The sequence below is a fragment of the Protomyctophum bolini genome, assembly GCF_963924005.1.
Source record: "Protomyctophum bolini genome assembly, chromosome: 22".
NCBI classification, from domain to species: domain Eukaryota; kingdom Metazoa; phylum Chordata; class Actinopteri; order Myctophiformes; family Myctophidae; genus Protomyctophum; species Protomyctophum bolini.
Genome location: NC_137883.1, coordinates 11,834,301 through 11,854,608, shown reverse-complemented (window position 1 = coordinate 11,854,608; position 20,308 = coordinate 11,834,301). Strand labels below are relative to the sequence as shown.

Genomic DNA, 20,308 nt, shown 5'->3' with positions numbered 1-20,308 from the left:
ATGTGTGTTTCTTACGCACCAATGGACCGACACGGAAGGATTCTGGCATACTTTGTATCATATGGATGACTGATTCCTCTGGGTCTCAACACCTAACCCCAATGGGAGGGTGTGTTTTTGTTTGGGATGTACAGTACAAAAAAGCAGAAAAGCCAAACAAAGATTTCCGCCGACAACAACATTGTATAATCCCCCAGTGTGCTATGTAATGTAAGTCTTTGAATAAAAAGGAAACAAAAGACAAATTAAATGATGTGGATCTCGGGACCCACGGCGTGTCTCCAGTGTGTGGAACTTGGACTTAATTGGCTACAATGTAAATGTCAGACTTCATGTGACCAGCTTGTGACGTCAGTCGTCTATGACGCATGACTCCAAATGTGGGCTACAGAGCGATCAAAGGCCCATTTACTTCTATGTACTATTATTAATTGAAAAAGCATCTCAGGCGGACACTGGACCCTGTCATAGACGGCTAGCCTCTTGCAGAGACATGCCGTAACAATTACAGTGGTGGAAAGTACTGTACTTATGTACAATTTTGAGGTATTTGTACTGTAAGTATTTTCAATTTCCAATACTTTAATTTCTACTCACATTAACCACTTCAACCCTATATACAATTCGACAATTTGAAAATAGCTGATCTACTGTACAAGCTGTATTGATACTTTTACAATCGAGTGATTTTTCCCACCACTGAACAATGAATCACACACGTCCTCAATAATATATGTAGATACGTGTAAAAGGTGCAAAACTATGGCAGATCAGAGAGAGAAAATATATGCCACAGGGAAGCATATGATTATTAAACTTGCCCTCCAGCCAGTCTCCAGTTGTCTTGCATGCTAAGTAAATCAATAAATACTTTTAATGAGTTGGGTTTCCTGTGAGGGGAGACCTTTGTATGCTCAATTTCACTGGTTCTCAATGTACAATATGGTCCAGGGACCACTAGGGGTCCAAATAGACCCTTATTATAGGTCTGTAACTCTGAGAGTGATTTTACAGGGAAGCAGGGGCGTGCAAAGATACACACCAAGTGGTGCTAAAGCACCTGCCCTTTTGCCCTCTGGACAGCAAAGTGCCCTTTCAAAAGTTAGTTTTTTCTGGATTAATAGCGTCTAATATATTATTTACGCCCCAAAATATTTAAATCTCACACACTATTAAGGCAGCTGGCGGTTCCACGCGCCCACAAGGTGCCCTTTTTCCACTTGAGCACCTGCCCCTCAAAATGTCTGTGCGCACGCCACTGCAGGGAAGATTGGGGTCCAGGAGATTCAAAAGAAAAGTTGTCAAATAGGGGTCCGTGGCCTAATGCATGTCAAACTGTGGGTCCTTGAAATTAAAAAGTTTGACAAGCACTGCTCCTCTCACCCACAGCAGGGATGGGATCCATCAGTGATGGAAAAAGCACTCAAATGTTTTACTTAAGTAAAAATATCAATACTGCAATGTAGAAATACTGTTCGGGAATTAAAAAAAATAAGTATTGGTATAAAAATCTACTTGAATTACCAAAAGTAAAAGTAAAATTATTTAGAAAAAAAACGTTGGAACTCCCCTTCAAATAAATGTACTTTCCACCACTGGGATCCAGCATGCTTGGAGACACTCATCATCACGGGTAATTACACTGCACAGTGAGCAGGGGGAAAGGGCTGTGTGTCTGTCTGTGTGTAATTACACTGCACAGTGAGCAGGGGGAAAGGGCTGTTCTGTCTGTCTGTGTGTCTGTCAGGGGTGTATGAACCACACTGGCAGCATGCCTGCCATTTGAAGGAAAGGAACTGAGAGATGGCCGAAGAAGACGAGGCGAAGGGTGGAAAGTATGAGGAGATGCATGTTGGGGAGGGAGTACAGTATACAGTATGTGGGGAGGGAGTACAGTATATGTGGGGAAGGGAGGAGAACGAGGATGAGTGGAATTAGCCCATTTAGTCTTCTGAAATATTATTTTTTCAAAGATTTGTGCCACATTTTCACGATTTTTCAAAAATAGCAAAATTATAACAATGTTTAAAACACCAAAAGGGGTTCCTGCCCAAAATGGATTAGAGATGCACGATATTGACATTTTTAGACTATATCAGATACCGATATACTGTAGATATGCAACATTATTATTCGTTGCTGTCGGGAGGAAACCACATGACTATATAATAATATATAATCATGTCACAACACCAACTTTGATGAGGCATTGCTTTGGTTTTCTTCATTCCCAGAAAAAAATATTGTTTTTCATTTTCTGAAATATGAACATTTTGGAGTTGTGGTTTCTTCCCGACAGCAGAGATATATTAGATTTATATTTAGCTCATTGCTGATTTTTTAGTTTGTTTTCATTTTCAAACCCATAACAGTCACATTATTATTGTCAATATCAGTGAAATATCGGTCATTATCGGTGAAAAAATGTCGGCCAATATCGGTGAATAAATATCAGAATAATTTTGATATTGGTTCAATAGCGATATTGCATTTTTAATTAAATATCAGATGCTACCAAGATGAACAAGCAGAACTGGTCCAGTATACAGATTGAAAAAATTATCACCTGGTCCTTCAACATTGAATGAGGATATCCAACCAACAAGGACCAGTATAGCCTGGCAAATGTAACTCCAGGCTCCATCAAGGGTCTGAGCTTGTACCACAAAACATGACGCAGCGCAGGTGGAATTCATAACACCACTTTTCCCATCGAAAATAACTTCACATCGGTATCTGGCATTCAAATATAAGAAGTAAAGAACCAATCAAAATGCAGGCATAGTTGTTGAGCGAATACTGAAGTTAATGGGGCGGCAGAGGCTCAGGACGTACACGGTGTCTCTTTGCTGTGTCAATGTGTAAATGATTGTAAAGCATGATTGAAGGCGCTATACAATTCCAGTCCACACTGCAATGATGTACAGAGACGTCATTATGCGTCTCTGTTTCTGTATTCGTATAGAAGACATCTGCCTGTGATTTATGCAGAAAGGCACATTAAATTGAGCAAATGTTGTATTTTGAAACCTAATATTCACCGGCAATGAAATGTGTGTGCTGTCGAAGCATCACTGATTTAATGTGTGTGTGTGTGTGTGTGTGTGTGTGCGCGCGCGCGTGCGTGCGTGCGTGCAGAGAAAGATGAGCTCCAGACTAGAGGTTATCATTGAGGTAGACTCTCCGTACCGTAAAGCTGCCAGACGCGGACCTTGTCTTCATAGGGTAAGTCGTACTTGAGGGGGTCGCCCACGGGCCCCTGGTAGTATGGTCTCATGATGGACTCCATGGCTGACGTGTGGGCCAAGCCAATGGCATGACCGAACTCATGGACAGCAACGGCAAACAGGTCCATCCCATGAGCATCTGAGAGAGAGAGAGAGAGAGAGAGAGAGAGAGAGAGAGAGAGAGAAATTAGCAATTTTAATAGATGAGTAAATTACAATTTATAATTAGAAATTAGGCATTCAGCAGAACCAATTAATTCAAATGTTTTAACTGCAAACTTTTCACTTTAGCGCGTGCTCGTCTCCAGAATCACTTAACGATTGCATTGCAAAGATCGGACCGAACCGTATGGAGTCCAGAATACGTGGTCAAGTAATTAGTGCTGAGAAAACTGTGCGGCACTAATGAAGGAATCTGCTCCTATCTCATCTCCTGCCAGTCAACCTTGCCGTTGCCGCTAGGCTTGTAATGCACTCGGACACAGCAGAGATCTTCACATCATTGCAGAAGTGTAACGGTACATCCACCGCCCACCACCCTCCGGTCTGCATTTAAACTCATCTTTTATGTAGTGGAAGTTAAGAGTCGCGGCAGCAGACAGCTTGGAGGCGCTAAATGCTTTCAGGCACACGGTACTGTGAGATAACTATGGTAATACTACCTGAGCCCCCGGGCTGTCAATCAAAATCTGAGTGTGGAACCACACACCTGAGGAGACACGTGGCTTATAAAAGCACCCCCACTCAGCGTTTACGAAATGAAAAGCCACCAAAACCCCTCTTGTCACGTTCTGCTACTTTCTACCTTTGGTACATTTTGATAGCAATACTTTTGTAGCCTACTTTTACTCAAGTACATTTTGATTTCAAGACATTTACTTCTATTGCAGTATTGATACTTTTACTTAAGTAAAGCATGAGAGTACTTTTTCCACCACTGGTCCAGAAGCGAAACCAAAAAGCTATTAATGTTTAATTTGTCTTGGATGTGTGCAGTGCACAGGTCCGAGTCTAGAGGCAGCATTCCCATTTGGCTTGGCTTTACGTGCTCAGAGAAAGACAAAGAACAATTAGCGAGATGCAGTCATGGTTACAGTACTGCTTGGGATGTTGAGATGTCACACGCTGACAGTTAATCCACAAGAACACGTGGTGAAGAGATAGCAAGAAAGACAAGAGGAGAGAGATTCAATGCAAAGTCAGTAATGTATTATCATATTTAGAGTCCAACCAACACCAGTGGCATGTCCCTCATCTCTGAGGTGACAGGATTGGACTTAGTGTCTCCGAACTAAGTCAGAGCTCAGAGATTTAGGCGTATGAGCCAAGTTCTCTTATAGGGAGACTGTGCTGGTGTAGATAGAGAGAGGGGGGGGGGGGGGGGGGGGGCAAAGAAAGAGGCAGGCAGGCAGCAGGCAGGCAGGCAGGCAGGCAGGCAGGCAGACAGACAGACAGACAGACAGACAGACAGACAGACAGACAGACAGACAGACAGACAGACAGACAGACAGACAGACAGACAGGCAGGCAGGCAGGCAGACAGACAGGCAGGCAGGCAGACAGACAGGCAGGCAGGCAGGCAGGCAGGCAGGCAGGCAGGCAGGCAGGCAGGCAGGCAGGCAGTATTATTTTCCGGTTGAAACAAAATCCCTTTTTGCCCCAAAAGTACCGTTTATATGTGTGGTGCTCCCACTAAGGAAAGTAGGTTTTCTAATGACACAACGCGCCTTTGTTTTGGTGAGTAGCTTTATTCTTATTTACGCTAAAGAGGAGAGGCTGGTCTGAGTTCCATGTGAGAAGCGAGAAAGTAGCATAGCCAATGCAGGGCAGAATCATAGAAGCATTAGGCTATGGACCAGAGCTATATCGCCCCCAGCACCTTCAGGTTAAAATTGAATTGGAATGCTGTGCACTTGTGCATGCACAAGCCCATGCACATATGCACGCACGCACATCAACACAGCAATATTGTGGAAGTCATAAAAAAACACCTGCCTAATGAGGCTTACTGTACGTCACAGTCAATGTTTTCAGTCTGCATTTTCAGAGCACCAGCAGAGAAACAATTAATAAAAGCAATCTGTTGCCTGTCGTAAGAAAGAGCAGCAATCCCAGGCCTTGCTTACCCGACCAAAATACTACCTCTCATGTATCCTAATGGATACCTCAACTACCAATCAACCAGCAGGGAAGCGCTTTATCACTAAAGGGGACATTTAGCATTTCACCAGTCTGCTGCTGTTCTCTAAATGCCCAGTTTCAATTAAGCAATAATTGTGCACATTTAATGATGACATTGGATGAACCTTTCTTGAGGTCCCGCTGAGCACAATGCACCAGGACTCAGGAGATGTTCCTGACCTAGACAGCAGACAAGGAGGGGTGGAGGAACTAAGAGCATTAGCAACATTAATTATTCAGAGACTTGGAAAGGGGAATGGAAGTGGTCATCTGATAAGGTCCACCCCTCTTAAGAAGATTATGCTGTTCCTCAATCTGCTGAAGTCTCAAAACATTCACTTTTTAACTTCAGAGCTGACCTAACAAGTTTGAATCCTCTCAATCCTCTTTGCTGCTGAACAAGCATGAATATGTTGAAGGCCACGGTGCAGTGGTGTGGTAATTCACGCATGTGCTGTTGCAGCTCAACCTGTGCCCTATGTGCCATTTCGGCCGTGCATGTGCCATTCGTCCATGAAATGTCTATTAGTGTTCTGATTTTGGTGCCGTATGCCCAGGGGCGGCCTTAAGGATCGGGAGGCCCCGTTCATGACGTCATCATTTTAATAATTAATCATTATTATTCTTTTCAGTGTCAGTGTGTATTATCGGACTTCAAAGCATGGACAGCATACACAGCCAAGTAGAAAAATACACAAAAGCTTGATTAAACAATTATTTACTTTAAGGTATAACTGGAAGGCAGCATAGGCTATACAATCGCAACTCTCAGCACTGCTAGTGCAGTGAGTGCACACACTGGGAAGTGGGAACAATTACAACCAAACAACACATAGACATGACAGGTCGAGTACCTGCAGTGATTATTAGCTGCTGCCAACTAGGTAAGTGGACGTACCGGATGAGACTGAATAATTGACAAGGCTGATTGGAAGCCTGCGATGCAATGCAATATTACTTCTACTACTACAACCTTACTACTAATACTACTACTATTTATTTTTACAGGGAGGCCCCTGGAGGCTTTCAATTGAAACAATTGAAACATATAAGGCCGCCACTGCGTATGCCTATGGCCATGGGACACTGAGAATAATAACTCAGGGATCTAATACCTACAGGGTAAGCTAAGGGAGGATTTAACCACATGCACCAGCAAACAATAGGAGATCTACAATAGATACACAGCGGCGATCCATTCTTGCCATTAAGTTAATGAAATGCTGGCTCACTTTTTCAATGGAAAATGCCAACATGGCCACTGCCCGCTGGTGATGGTCTATGCAGCGGGTTGTGAGCTTGTACAAAATTGGTGTAAAGATCGATGTTGAACATTTGTAGAGACTCTACTTGGTTTGTAACTTTGTATAGCTTGCTACATAGTAGCCTTGCCGAGCCATGAGCCTATCTCCTGTTTCTGTAGCGTGAGGCAGCTTGATGTACAAGTACACCCCCTGGACATGACGCTAGTATGTCGCAGGGACTTACCCCCAATCCAACCCTTGATGCTGAGTGTCAAGCAGGGAGGCACTGGGTCCCATTCTTACAGTCTTTGGTATGACACGGCCAGGTATTGAACCCCGACCTCCCAGTCACAGGGCGGACCACTGAGCTTGCTACATGGGCATGATATATTAATAATGTTGATAGTGATTGTGATTTCATTCTCACTGTATGGTGAAACCGGTTAAAACTTTCTGCCAACACATAAATTAGTTCTGGAACAAGCCAGTGTTCTACTAAAGTTTAACATTGGTTTAAAGCTTGCCGTTTTACAAGCAAGATTAAGCGTATACAATGTATGAATTAGACACAAGCCAGCAATGCCAGATGTATGCTCATCAATATGGACTCGACAGACTGTGACTCAAATTAAAGGAAGCATTTTTTAATTAAATTGCTTCTCTGTGCCTCAGTGCTTTCCCTCCCTGAACAGATAATGGACAGGCAAAACTGCAATAAACATACACTGCACTCTACTACTCCACCTTCAACCAACACAAACACTTAAATAAGGAACCTTGTGAGGGTTCAATGGAGGATTCTATAAAAGTGCTCTGAAATAATAATGTTTCACCCTCCCAGTGAGTGACTTTTTCTTGACCAAGTGACTGGAAAAATAAATAATTTAACCTCACCCAAAATAATTGGTTTGATTTCAGTCTCAGTTTGTTTGTTTACTTTTTAAGAGACTTTTTTCAGCAGAGAGAGACTGCAGTAATTGTCATTTTTTTAATGGGAAAGAGGGCGCTATTTTATCTTTATTTGCCGTTCTCAGATTGCTCTTCCACTGACTCTGCTCCCTCCTACCCTAAGCCCACGTCTACACAGCTGCTATCTGACGCACACGCACACACACACACACACACACACACACACACAGTCTTTTATTGTTCTGCATGGTTATGGGTTATGACCTGGCAGGAGGTCTAATTAGAACTGAGAATTGCTGTCCAGTAACATATGGTCCACAGTCTTCAAAATGGTAAAAACGGGATTGGGAGGTGAATCCCAGCTGCATCAGCTTAGTGGCCACGCTCCCACAACCTCCATCGTTCACGATTAAGATTCAAGATTTGTATTGTAGAAGAATTCTTGGGTCACCGCTTCTCAACATTGCAATAATAAAAAAGAATCACACCCGTGTGAAGTGAGTCGTGCAACTCAGTGTGGGGGTCCACGGGGGGTCCCCGGAAGTTCCAGACCCACAGGAAAGCACCCAGGGTCCCGTCGCCGGTTCTGGCGAACCACCCCGCGTCCGAAATGGTAGAGAAATGACAGAGTTTGGGGGACCTTAGGGGGTCCCTGTACTGTACTGTACTGTACTGTACTGTACTGTACTGTACTGTACTGTCACACCCGGAATCGTCATACAGTTAATGTGTGTGTGCAGACGCATAACTAGATGCCAGTGGGCCCCGACGCAGGCTGATCAGCAAGTCCCCCCCCCCCCCCCCCCCCCCCTCGCGCCGGCGAAAATATTAAAACGGACTGTTTTTGGCTTAGAAACAGCGCAGCGGGGCAATGTACAGCAGCCTGTAAAAACAAGTCCAAACTGTGTGTGGGTTTATAATCAGCGGGGCACTGTACAGTTGTAGTTGTGATTTGTGCACGTACCTGGCTGTCGGGACTCGAGAATGGGAACGCCCACTGCATGCACACTCGCCACAGACACTTCTGACTTCCTTCACGTTGTTAGCCTACAGCCCTACGCTCTAACAGAGCTGTTGGGGAGGCGGGGCACATTACACGTGTGCCTAATGCAATTATGGTATGGTGGCTTGTGGCTGTGTGTGCTATAGCAGCAGCCACCACCAGGCTCCGCCACACTTTGTTCAACTCAACTGTCATTGCATCTCTGTAGGCCTATGTGTTTATAATTTTATTTTACAGACGGCACGGGTGAGCGGCCGTGTGCCCCCCTTGCCTCTGGGCCCCCACGCAGCCGCGTTGTCTGCGTCACGGTAGTTACGCCGCTGTGTGTGTGTGTGTGTGTGTGTGTGTGTGTGTGTTTGTTTTAGGCTGCTGAAAAACAACCAAGCGAAATTTTCGTGCTCAGACAGACCCAGCCAGGGACGGACACAGCCAGCCACCCACGGCTGTCTGGCCTTGTTGAGGTTGCGGTACCTCTTGCCAGACTAGCAGCTGAAACAGTCCATGATTGGAGTGGCTGGGCAGGGGTCCTTGACCCTCCAGGCGTTAGTGACACATTGTTCGGTATATCCTTGATGGAGGGAAGCTGACATCTACTGATGCTTTGGGCTGTCCGTACTCCGTAGTCCGTACCACCCCCCAGCAGGGTTTTTCCATTGAGAGCCGTATACAGTAGTTCCCATGCCAGGTGATGAAGCATCTATAGTCAGGATGCTCTCAGCGATGCCTCGGTTGAAAGCCCGTAGGATCGATTCTGTTCTTTTAATCTTAACCCAGGGCTAAGTATGTGTCAGAGAGGATCATGTCCATGTGGCAGCCTGCCTGGTGGAACGTCCTCTCGAAGCAGTCGAATGGCTGTTTCGGCAAGAACAATGTGAGCATTGCTGGTGGTACATTCACGCAAGAATTAAACCGAAACAATGCACCCATCTACATATATGAGTATTATAAAATGGTCTAATTATTTTATTATCTTTTCTTAATTAAACTGGCTTTATTTAGAAACCTTAGTAATTCAATCCCAAAATGTGTCTTGTACTGTGAAAGTTGCAATTAGAAGCGCAATGCACCCTACAAATAATTGTATGCGAACGCACAGTGCATATTCAGGTTCTTTAATGTATCGTGTTTTCTGCAGTGAATGTACAGGTATGTAGAGAGCATGTATCACATCAGATTGGGAGTGTGCTGATGCTACAAACAATGACTCTCGCTGCCGGCTTGTATTTATTCTAAGCATGTCGTGCTTCACACTTCACAGTACCAATCTTTCAGCCTTCCGAGGAGTCTGTGAGAAATGTTTCGGTTAAATGTTCCCTCAGATCGTCCTGTGCCCTCGTTTCTCTGTGTGTCCCTTGTCTCCCGTGTCCAACTCTCCTTGCTCTCATTTTTCAATGTAGGGAGGTTGGGATGTCGATGCAGGAACGGAGGAGTATGGCCAAGGAAGCAGGAGGGCAAAGTTTGGTCAGTGATGGATGTGGCCATCTGTGTGATTAGACGGAACAGCTGTGAGACTAGACCTTCAACTGATTTGTTTATTTATTCATTTAGTTGTTGCTTTCTTCTTTGTGCGCTGGCCCAAAGTTTAGAGGAGCACGCTTGTTGCAGGTTCTATTCCCCAGACCACCAGGTCCATGAGCAATGCCTCCCTCAATGACTCCCTCCCAGACTGAGCTGCTCAGTGGCCAAGAGAACAACTGGGCTTGTGTGGGGGCAGCTCCCAGCTGGGCAGCTCACAGGCTGGCTACATAAAGTTACAGATCCACATCGAAGCCACACCATTGCCATGCAGATCCTGAGATTATCTCTGTTCTTCCAGTTCCGTTTTCTTTTTATTCCTTCTCATTTCCAGAGGCTGGTGGAGTGTCTGGGAAGTAACTGGATGTGTGAAACAGAGACATTCACGTATGGACAGGTGTACATACTCAAACATGCCTCGCTCTCACCTGGTGCCCTGAAGGTCCAGGCCTCGTCGTCGTCAAAGTGGGTGTCCCCGGCGGTGAAGCGCTCCCCGGGGAAGAAGGCGTGTGCCACGGTGCCCCCCGGGCCGTCGAAGGGGTACCCGTCGTTGTGGTCCGCCTTGGTGAAGTCTATCTGGATGTCGGCGTCGTTGCCCGCCACCTCGTGGAAGTTGAGCGGCGCGATGTCGCTCCAGACCTTCAGAGCGTAGTACATGAGAGCACGCACCGTGTCTCTCCCCAGCAGAGGTGACTCCTTGGGGAATGTTCTCACTCTGTGGGATGGGAAGAGAGGGAATATAATTAGAAAACACGTGAAGGAGGAGTCGAGACGAGAGGAGAGATAAAGAGAGAGAAAATGAGGAGAGGAACAAATAGGTGAGAAAAGGACAGTACAGCGTGACAAACAAAAGAAAGAGTGACTAAAAAGAACATGATAACAAGTTGAGCTATTAGGCGAGTTGGCTTGATCAGAGCACTTCAGAATTGACAAGCTACGAATGCCAGCTACAAAATGTTGCCCATTGGTAACAGAAAATATAAAAGACACCAGTATGGAGCTCTGAGGTACGTGTGGTTGCCTTGATCGCTAATATAGGCCGCTCCGACTAATTTGCTAGCCAATTACAATGTCACGTCACCCCTGTGACGGATTTATCCCCTAAAAATATATTTTTTGCAACAAACTGTTACTTTTTCACATTTTTGGCACCCTCTATAGATGAAAATTTAATTGATTTTGGCTCTGTGTTGATGCCAGCCGAACGATACGGAGTATCAGAATTCTGCCTGTGGTGTTTTAATCGGATCGGTCCAGAGATCATGTGTACCAATCAATTAAACTATACAACAGTTATCTTAGCAGAAAGCAAGCACACGATTCCAGATGAAGCCGGTCGATGTGACATTATGGCTCAAGTGCGTGGGACCGGCAAATGTACTCTAGAAATAAAGTGTTATAATTACTAATTAACACCACACAGACAATGCTGTGTGCTAATACACCGGATTTAGCAATAATGCAATTTTTTTGTATAGTCCCTATACAGAAAATTTTGCACAAAGGCTCTGCATAGACTGCACCTCAAAATCCCCTCACTTCTCCAACCCCGGCACTTGAATAAACCATAAACCATGGAAAGTTTTATAAACGGCACATGTCTGTTTAAAGAGCTTCCAGTTATCAAAGGTAAACCCCCCCCCCCCCAAAAAAAAAACGATATATTTAATGACAGCTACGGTTCCAGACTGATTTTGCTGTGATTTCATCACATATTTTATTTTATGGCTTTTATGTTGCCCCTGTTCCTCACTCTGACAAACATTTTGCAAGTACACAAGTATAATGTCAGTGTTCATTTACCTCCAGGTTAAACCTAAAGGATTTCACTGTGTACCTTGTGTGTGCATTATGCATTCCTCGGAACTGAACTCTGGCAAGAGATCACAAAAAATGAGCCTCTTCGGCTGTTGCCCCCTGCAGATGCCTTTCTTTTCCTTGATCCTTTCTCTCCATTGTACTACCCCCCCCCCCCCCTCTCTCTCTCTCCATCTCTCTGTCTCTCTGCACTCTCTCCACCTTTTCTGTCTGCCGCACTTTGAATTTTTCTCTCCCCCCGCCTCTCAACGGTTAAGAGGATTTGAATGGAAAGAGGTCCTGTCACGCTTCATGCTCACTCCTTCATCCATGCCTTCCGTCTTTCTGTTCCCAAATCTCTCTGGCTCACTCTTCTGATCACTGTCCACTCTGCTCCCTTCTCCTTCTATTTCTGTTCTCATCTTTTGCACACCACACCTCTCTCTCTCTACCTCTCTACCTCCATAGATTCTCACCTATGCAGAACCAAATGCCATTTGACCACTCCCATTAAAAGTGCTTTATAAGTGCCTTGCGTTCACCAATTCACAATCATGCTCATATTCACACTCCAACGGCGGAGGCAGCCAACCTGCTCGTTAGGAGCAGTTAGGCGTTCAGTGTCTTGCTCAAGGACAGTTCGTTGCCAGGGGGAGGCCAGAGATCAATCTCCTGAGCCACTCCCACTAGTTCTCCAGTCCGCAGAGTCGACCCAAAGGCTCTGTTGTTGAATGAACATGGCCCCTCCTACTCTCACCCGGGGCGGCAGTGGTAGAGTGACCAGATGGAAACCACCCATGGACAGATAAATATGGCAAAAAAAGTGTTTTAGCCCACTGTTTCTCAAACAGCTCAAAAATGTAATTTTCTTTACCCACATTTAAAAGTATATGGTCTTCTTTTTACTTTTGTTTTTTTAATTTAAAACATAAAAAATATAGATTTTTAAAACAAACAAACAAACAAACCAAGCAACACATCTAAGACATTTCATGAATATCTATAGATTTATTTTAACTATAACTAGTAAAATAAGTAGTGAAAATAGCCAATCTACAAACTCGCAACATGACGCGAAGCGACGTGTTGTGCGCTTGAAGGCATCATAAAGGCATCATGAAGCCTATGATCCACCGAGGGAAATGCCACTTCTAAACCCCACTTCTACCCGGTAACATCTGTAAGCACCCGTGGAAGGTAAAAATAAAAAGGCTATATTGCTATCGCTTTTTATCCATTTAATAGATCACTGCCACTATTACTTGTGAGAACGTCAGAAACTCTTAATACTTGTAGGAGTGCAGCAGCCAGCCCAGCCGAATCAGTGGTAGCAACAACAACTACAATGCACAGATATAGCCATGGTCACTAATATGTAGACGCTATCGGTGTCCTATACAGCCGTTGTAGGTATCTGTGGGCATGTAGGAGAGAGACATTAAGCGAAATGCTTATAGACAGAGTAGTGTGTGTGTGTGTGTGTGTGCGTGTGTGTGTGTGTGTGTGTGTGTGTGTGTGTGTGTGTGTGTTTGGTGTGTGGGGGGGGGGGGGGAGGCATCAAGGTCAGTTGGTTCCGCTGTACAAATAAAGTTCCACATGGCTGAGCAGACTGTCCATAATTACATTATTATAGTGAATGATTGCCTGACTATGTCATCAACATTACACACCAGCATTGTTTATCTCGCAAACCTTACGAAAAAGAGATTAACATTCAGATTCAATTTTAGCCCCTTGAGATGCAGCATCAACAGGATACATCAATAGGATATACAGTACAGATAATTGCGACTGTAGGTCACATTTACTATGAAAACCTGCATCTCCAGTCCGTTAGTCACGCCTCCATATATAAATAAATAGAAATAGAAATAAATAGAGAGAGAGAGAGAGAGAGAGAGAGAGAGAGAGAGAGAGAGAGAGAGAGAGAGAGAGAGAGAGAGAGAGAGAGGATGATTTGGTGGGAGGGTGGGTTAGAGAGCAAGTAATAATGGAATAATTTACGATTATACACCACATAATAAGATTTGGAGATTTTCTCATAATGTATTAATTGCCAATTCCCCTCCTTTGTACAGTGGTGTCACTGACCATGAGACATTGATTGAGCCGGTGTTTCATCACCTGGAGCGTAACACAGACCCCTCCCCCCCCTACAGTTCCCCTCCCTGCTGAAGAGGTCCCTATAGAAACCAGCAGGAGTCACTAGTGTCGTGTTGATTTAGGCAGCAAATGTTTTGAGGGGCGCTAGCCCCCGTCTCATTGTAGTCACCCAAAAAATGTTTTAGTGTTTAGTGTGCAGTTTTAGTCCACTAGACTAAAATGCATTTTGGCGGGCCTTGGTGGCATTGTAATGGCTAATTTTACACTTGGTTGCATGCTGAAAATAGCCGATCTACAACCTCACAATGCGTCGCAGCACAAGTTAGGATTACCCATTTGTTCACACAGTGTCAATTATCTAATGTAATGGGCTCTACACTCCCTCTGCCAACATGGGGAGAGCAACGGACTGACCTCATGCTTCCTTCAATGCATGGAGTCCAAGCTGCTTCTTTTCACCTGACGTAGCGCGTGGAAGGAACATGTTATTCCAACCAGTTCCTTTCCCCTCCATCAGGCGCCCCGGCTGGCTAGGGGGAGGCAGTTTAGAGACCAGGATTACTGCATTTTTTGTGAGGGTACCTACCCTAAGGGACACTGGGAGAACATGCATTGCAAACTCCACACAGAAGGGCCCTTTCGCCAAACCCATGGGCACTGATGACGCGGAGGAGAGAACACACCCCAGCGCCCACAGCATCTGGGCAGCTCTGAGGTGACAGCACTGCCAACTATGCCAGCCCCCCCCCCCCCCCCCACCACCACCACCATTGGGACCATTTTATTCTCCTCAAAGATAATGAATCATAGACACAGTGCACGGCTGCACGCACATAATATATTCCTCATCCCACCTCAGCAGTTTGACTTTTAATTTTGTAGACCTGTCATAATCCCTTTCACACACAGGCTCTCAGCCCGATGACTGGGGTGGAGAGAATTAGAGAAGGATGGAGAGAGAGAGAGCGTGAGGTGGGTGAGTGGTGGGGGGAGGAGATTGCAGAGCACTTAGATCAAACTCATTTCCCGTTCAGTCTCTCAGCAGATTTTCACCTCCAGTAGTTTTGCTGTCCCTGACGCGCGTGCACGCACACAGGCACGGGCGTGGACGCACGCACGCACAGTCGCACACACGCACTCACCCTGCACCCATGCATGCTGATGTGTATAGTACTCCCCTCATGCTGGTATGACATTGAGGCAGGGAAATTGCCACACTGAAATTCTAAAGGTCTCATCACTACTACTTACTGTAAGTAATTAAAAGAAAAGCTCAGATTAATTGGGCTGATATGGTGTGATGTAGTATACAGTATTATGTTGAGTTCAGCTGAATGTGCATCCATTCCTCCTGCATGTGTGCTCCTGTGTCTTCACTAACGTGAACACGAGAGAGAGAGAGAGAGAGAGAGAGAGAGAGAGAACCCTTATTCACACACACCACTGGCTACACCTACCATGGCTTGTCAATACTGTAAGTTCAGAGCCATATTAGCAACACACAGAGATACCCATCCGCAATTATAGCTGCAATCCATAAATGTTGTAATTTATACGGCATATCCTCTCCCGAGCGACGAGGTAATCGCAACTGCAACGCCCGCCTAGATTCAAACCCTGGTCTCCCGCGTTGGCGGTAAAGAATCCATCGGTCATGCGAGAGAGAATCCTCCCTTGGCCAGGGGAGGGAGACATTGGGCTCATTAGCACCAGGCGGACCACATTTTCAACCAGTATACTGTATACGTGTCCTACTGGTTTACGCCACTGCATAGTTATACGTTATATACATCATCCACACAATTGGCCATGTTCGCGGCAGAGACAAATTTCTTCCACTGCACCAGTGCAGCCATGGGAAAGTACCTGTCAGTGCTGGGTATTGAACTACGTTGTTCCTCCTCCACACGCGCTGCATTGATGTAACCAACAGCGTTACAAATGCATATGAACACCTAGGATTTCACTGTCTATCAAGATATTCCCTGATCCGTAACAGAACCATAAATCTGTCTCCCTTTGGAAGTAAGCAAACGGCAAATATCAGTGCTCAACAATTCCTCCATACATCCTGAACGTAATTTCCTTAATTATCATACAGTATGATATTATCATTATCATGATGATGATATCATTACATTTTTTTAATTGTACAATTACTTATACATGATGACTATGACTCAAACAAGGGAGAAACTAATGATCTGTAACACTGTACTGCTTTGGGAATAATCAATTTCTTATAGAGAAAAAAGACAGAAAGAAGTGTGTGTGTGTGTGTGTGTGTGTGTGTGTGTGTGTGTGTGTGTGTGTGTGTGTGCGCGCGTGCGTGTGTGCACAATATTGTAGATAAATGAATGCTGTACGAGTATAAATTGAAAGGTTAGAGTTGCCGTGACATTCCCGGCAAAACCACCCGTTCTTAGTTAACGATATGTCTGGTGACGTCTCAATTCAATGTAAGGGGCTACAACACTGGAGAAAATGTCCACTAACAAACTTACTCGTGGCACTTTGAAAACCAGAATACTGTCCCACTATGAAGGACTGCACCCAAGTCTTTGTATTGGTTCTGCAGTCAGGCTACACAAGACTAACAACAACATACAGTTTATTATTACATCCAAATGAAACTGTCTGGCACACTCCACCATATCCCCTTTTGTTATTTCTCAGATTATTTCTTAATTCAATTCCTTCAGTTGGGTCTGTTCCATTGCCTTGTCTCCCTTATTGAAATGAAAAAAGACCTAGGTCTGAGGAAGGGCTGTGGCCCGAAACGTTACCTGATTAAAAGTAAAGAAACTTGGGAGCCTGAATTGGTGTGCTGATTTTTTCATTTCTTATATGACTTCATTTTGATCCAGTGCCCAGCCTAAAGGTATAGATGTGCGTGTCCTTTTTAACTGTTTGTTCAGCCTCCTCTACTATCCCTTATTGTTACTGCCTCTGGGACTGCACTAAATAACTACAGACTTGAGTCTGAAGAAACAGTACACACCAACTTATATCTGAAAAGAAATCTTATTCTACCCCTCCATACGGCTCCTTTCTTGTTGTTGTGTAGGAATGAATAAGTAGGCTTGCCAGGAATACTGTACATGAAGTAGGTTCATGATGCAAGGCTGTGTAATGTTTTGTAAATAGAAGTGTACATCTAATGTACATCTTTTGTACAGGAAGCCAGCAGGAAGAGAGTTAACGCCTGATTTATACTTTGCCACACTTTGTAATTTCGCTCAGCGAAGATGACAAGATGTTGAAAAATATTATTTTCAGCTGAATGACTGCATCAGGAATAAAACAAATCTGTTTATCATCGATGTGTGGCACAGTCGTGTGAGGACGAAGTCGAAGTATGCTGTAAAATCCTGAGCATTAATTTACCCCCGAGAGTGTACAAATGCAACCATATGTAATATGTTTCTGCTGCACTATGTTTGCAGTATTCAGGATTCAGCGTTTTGAATAAATTAAATATTTTACTGTAAAGAATGTCATTGGAGCTGAGTGAAGGAGAGGGAAAAAAATTGTGATATTTTGAGAAATACGCTGTTTTGAATAAAGGGAAGGTTGGACTGAACATGCTGTCCAGACACTGATAGTAGTAGGGCTACGGAGAGAAGGCTGAGTCTGCTGAAGCTAAAAATGAACATTTGCGTCTGCATTGAGGGGAATATTCTGCAGTGCATCTGGCTTTGCCGGGCGCTCCAACAAGTGGGCGAGCTGGGCTGGGAGTGCGACCCTTGTCGCAGCACTAGCGACTTGGGTTTGTGTGTTCCTCCGCATGTGGTACGACTGTGGTGAAAACAATCGACCTTGACGCAGTCGGTATAGTGCTGTCGGCTCACAGCTAGAAGGTCCTGGGTTCGATTCCCGGCAGGGGCGCTGGGGGCGTGTTCTCTCCTCCACGTCATCAGTGCCCATACTTGGGGTTGGCAAAAGGGCCTTTCTGTCTGGAGTTTGCATGTTCTCCCCGTGTTTTGTGAGGTACCCTCACAAAAAAACATGCAGTAATCCTAGTCTCTATACTGCCTCCCCCTGGCCAGAAGTGGTTGGAAAAACGTGTGTGTGTGTGTGTGTGTGTGTGTGTGTGTGTGTGTGCCTTTCCTGTTGTCCTCTGGAAAAAGTAGAAGGACTGTTTATTTTGGAAATAGTCAATGGTAAGCACTAAGCAGTGAGGATTCGTTGTGTATGGTTATGGATTTTGGCAAGCAGCTTTCTTTGTTCCGTTTGACCTGGACTGATTATTGGGACTCACTGTTTGGAGCCGAATAAATATGCCTATTGGCTGCACATTTGAACTGTGCATGTGTCTGTGTGTTGTCCAGATACCTGAGAGAAACTTAAGTATTCATGAAGGTGAAGCTGACCTGTCCGGTTGCACCACCAACAAACACAATTTGTGGCTTCTACGTGATGTGTTCCCACTTCAAGCTCCTTGGAGAGCCTCTCTCTTCTTGGCTCAAGAAACACATTACATTACAAATTGGAACCTCCTGCAAGATGGTGGAGGGCAAATCAATTCACAGCCACGGTTGGAGGGCCGAGGAGGCAAGAAGGTGGAACATTTTATATTGGTATGGAAAGGGGGGATAAAACTAATGCAAGTTTTGAACAATAGTTTGATTGTGTGCTTGGTTCCGACAAATGCAATATTTTAAATGGGAATCACAACATTTTGGTCCGGAGAGAGACTATTCTCAGATTATAGACTAATGATTTCTGGTCAGAGTCCCCAAAAAAATAAATAAACTGTGTGAGAAGAGAAAGAACACACACACACCCTATAGTGTGTGTGTGTGTGTGTGTGTGTGTGTGTGTGTGTGTGTGTGTGTGTGTGTGTGTGTGTGTGTGTGAGTGTTCTGTAAACCCGGGCATTGTACCTCTGCGATGTTGTTAAATATAAGGTGGTTTCTCTGGACTGAGCAGACAGGCTTGTCTGTTTCACAGACAGCCTGTCTGTTTCACAGACAGCGAGGTGAGAGGCGAGAGAAGGAACAGGTATAGCAAGCTGTGTCTGGCATCGGTACACAAGTGAGACAACGACCGAAGAAGAAGAGAGAGGAAGACGCAGAAAGGGAAAATGACCAGGAAAACCAGGATTTACAAATGTGTGGAGGTATTTTTGTCACACACACACACACACACACACACACACACACACACACACACACACACACACACACACACACACACACACACACACACACACACACACACACACACACACACACACACACACACACACACACACACACACACACACACACACACACACACACACACACAATTTGGTGTTTTTACATTGACAGGGCCTAGTAAACCGGGTGAAAAAGCACTTTTGTATTGAAATGCCTCGATATATTTTTGTATTGTATCATGTCATTTCCATGTAATATATGCATGAATTGTAAACCCTGAATAACTTTCAATAAATTATATATAAAACGTGTGACAACTGAAATATAATCATCTATTCTCAACTTTCTTATTTTATTTCAAGGACACAGTTTAATATGCATTAGGCTACTGATCCCAATATATACTGCTAATTTAACTTGTGTACACTCAAGAGTTGCAGGGGACCCCCTGGAAGCCCCTCACAGACCCCTGGGCCCCAGGGGACCCCCTGGAAGCCCCTCACAGACCCCAGGGGACCCCCTGGAAGCCCCTCACAGACCCCTGGGCAGCCCTGGGCCCCAGGGGACCCCCTGGAAGCCCCTCACAGACCCCAGGGGACCCCCTGGAAGCCCCTCACAGACCCCTGGGCAGCCCTGGGCCCCAGGGGACCCCCTGGAAGCCCCTCACAGACCCCAGGGGACCCCCTGGAAGCCCCTCACAGACCCCTGGGCAGCCCTGGGCCCCACGTCCAGAAGGGCTTGTACAGTATTTAGTTTCTGTCTCAATCCCGATCTTTAGCCGCTGAAGACTCCACCGTAGCCCATAGCACTTGCCCTAGCCTTGAAGACCTTACAGGCTTATATGCAAAGGTTAAAATTGTAATTTTATTAAATAGCATGTCATGTACTGTAGAGTCTACAGTACATGACATGCCATTTAATAAAATTACAAATCTGTCTACAGTGTAGACAGATGTCAGGTTAATTTGTTGACCTGGCATCCTATAGTTTGTATAGTTTTATATTACTGTTTATACTGTTGATATGTCTTCGGTTTACCTATTATCCTAGATTATTATTTCTATGCATTTGATGTACAGTATTACCTCATGTTTACCTTGTTTACTGTAAATCACTCTGGATTAAGAGCGTCTGCTAAACGCCTAAATTGTAGACCAATTAGAGTGTCATCTCCCATTCCCTTTA

General features: G+C 44.8%; 1 protein-coding gene across 1 annotated transcript in view; it reads right to left on the bottom strand.

Moving 5' to 3' along the window:
- The window catches only part of LOC308309957 (matrix metalloproteinase-17-like), a 77,056-nt gene that overhangs the window by 11,824 nt on the left and 44,924 nt on the right, over positions 1-20,308 (bottom strand). The window contains exons 5-6 of the mRNA XM_080755963.1: positions 10,508-10,794; positions 3,190-3,366 (exon numbers count right to left, since the gene is read on the bottom strand). Coding sequence (XP_080612089.1) covers positions 3,190-3,366; positions 10,508-10,794 — 464 coding nt within the window. The remainder of the gene's footprint in view (positions 1-3,189; positions 3,367-10,507; positions 10,795-20,308) is intronic.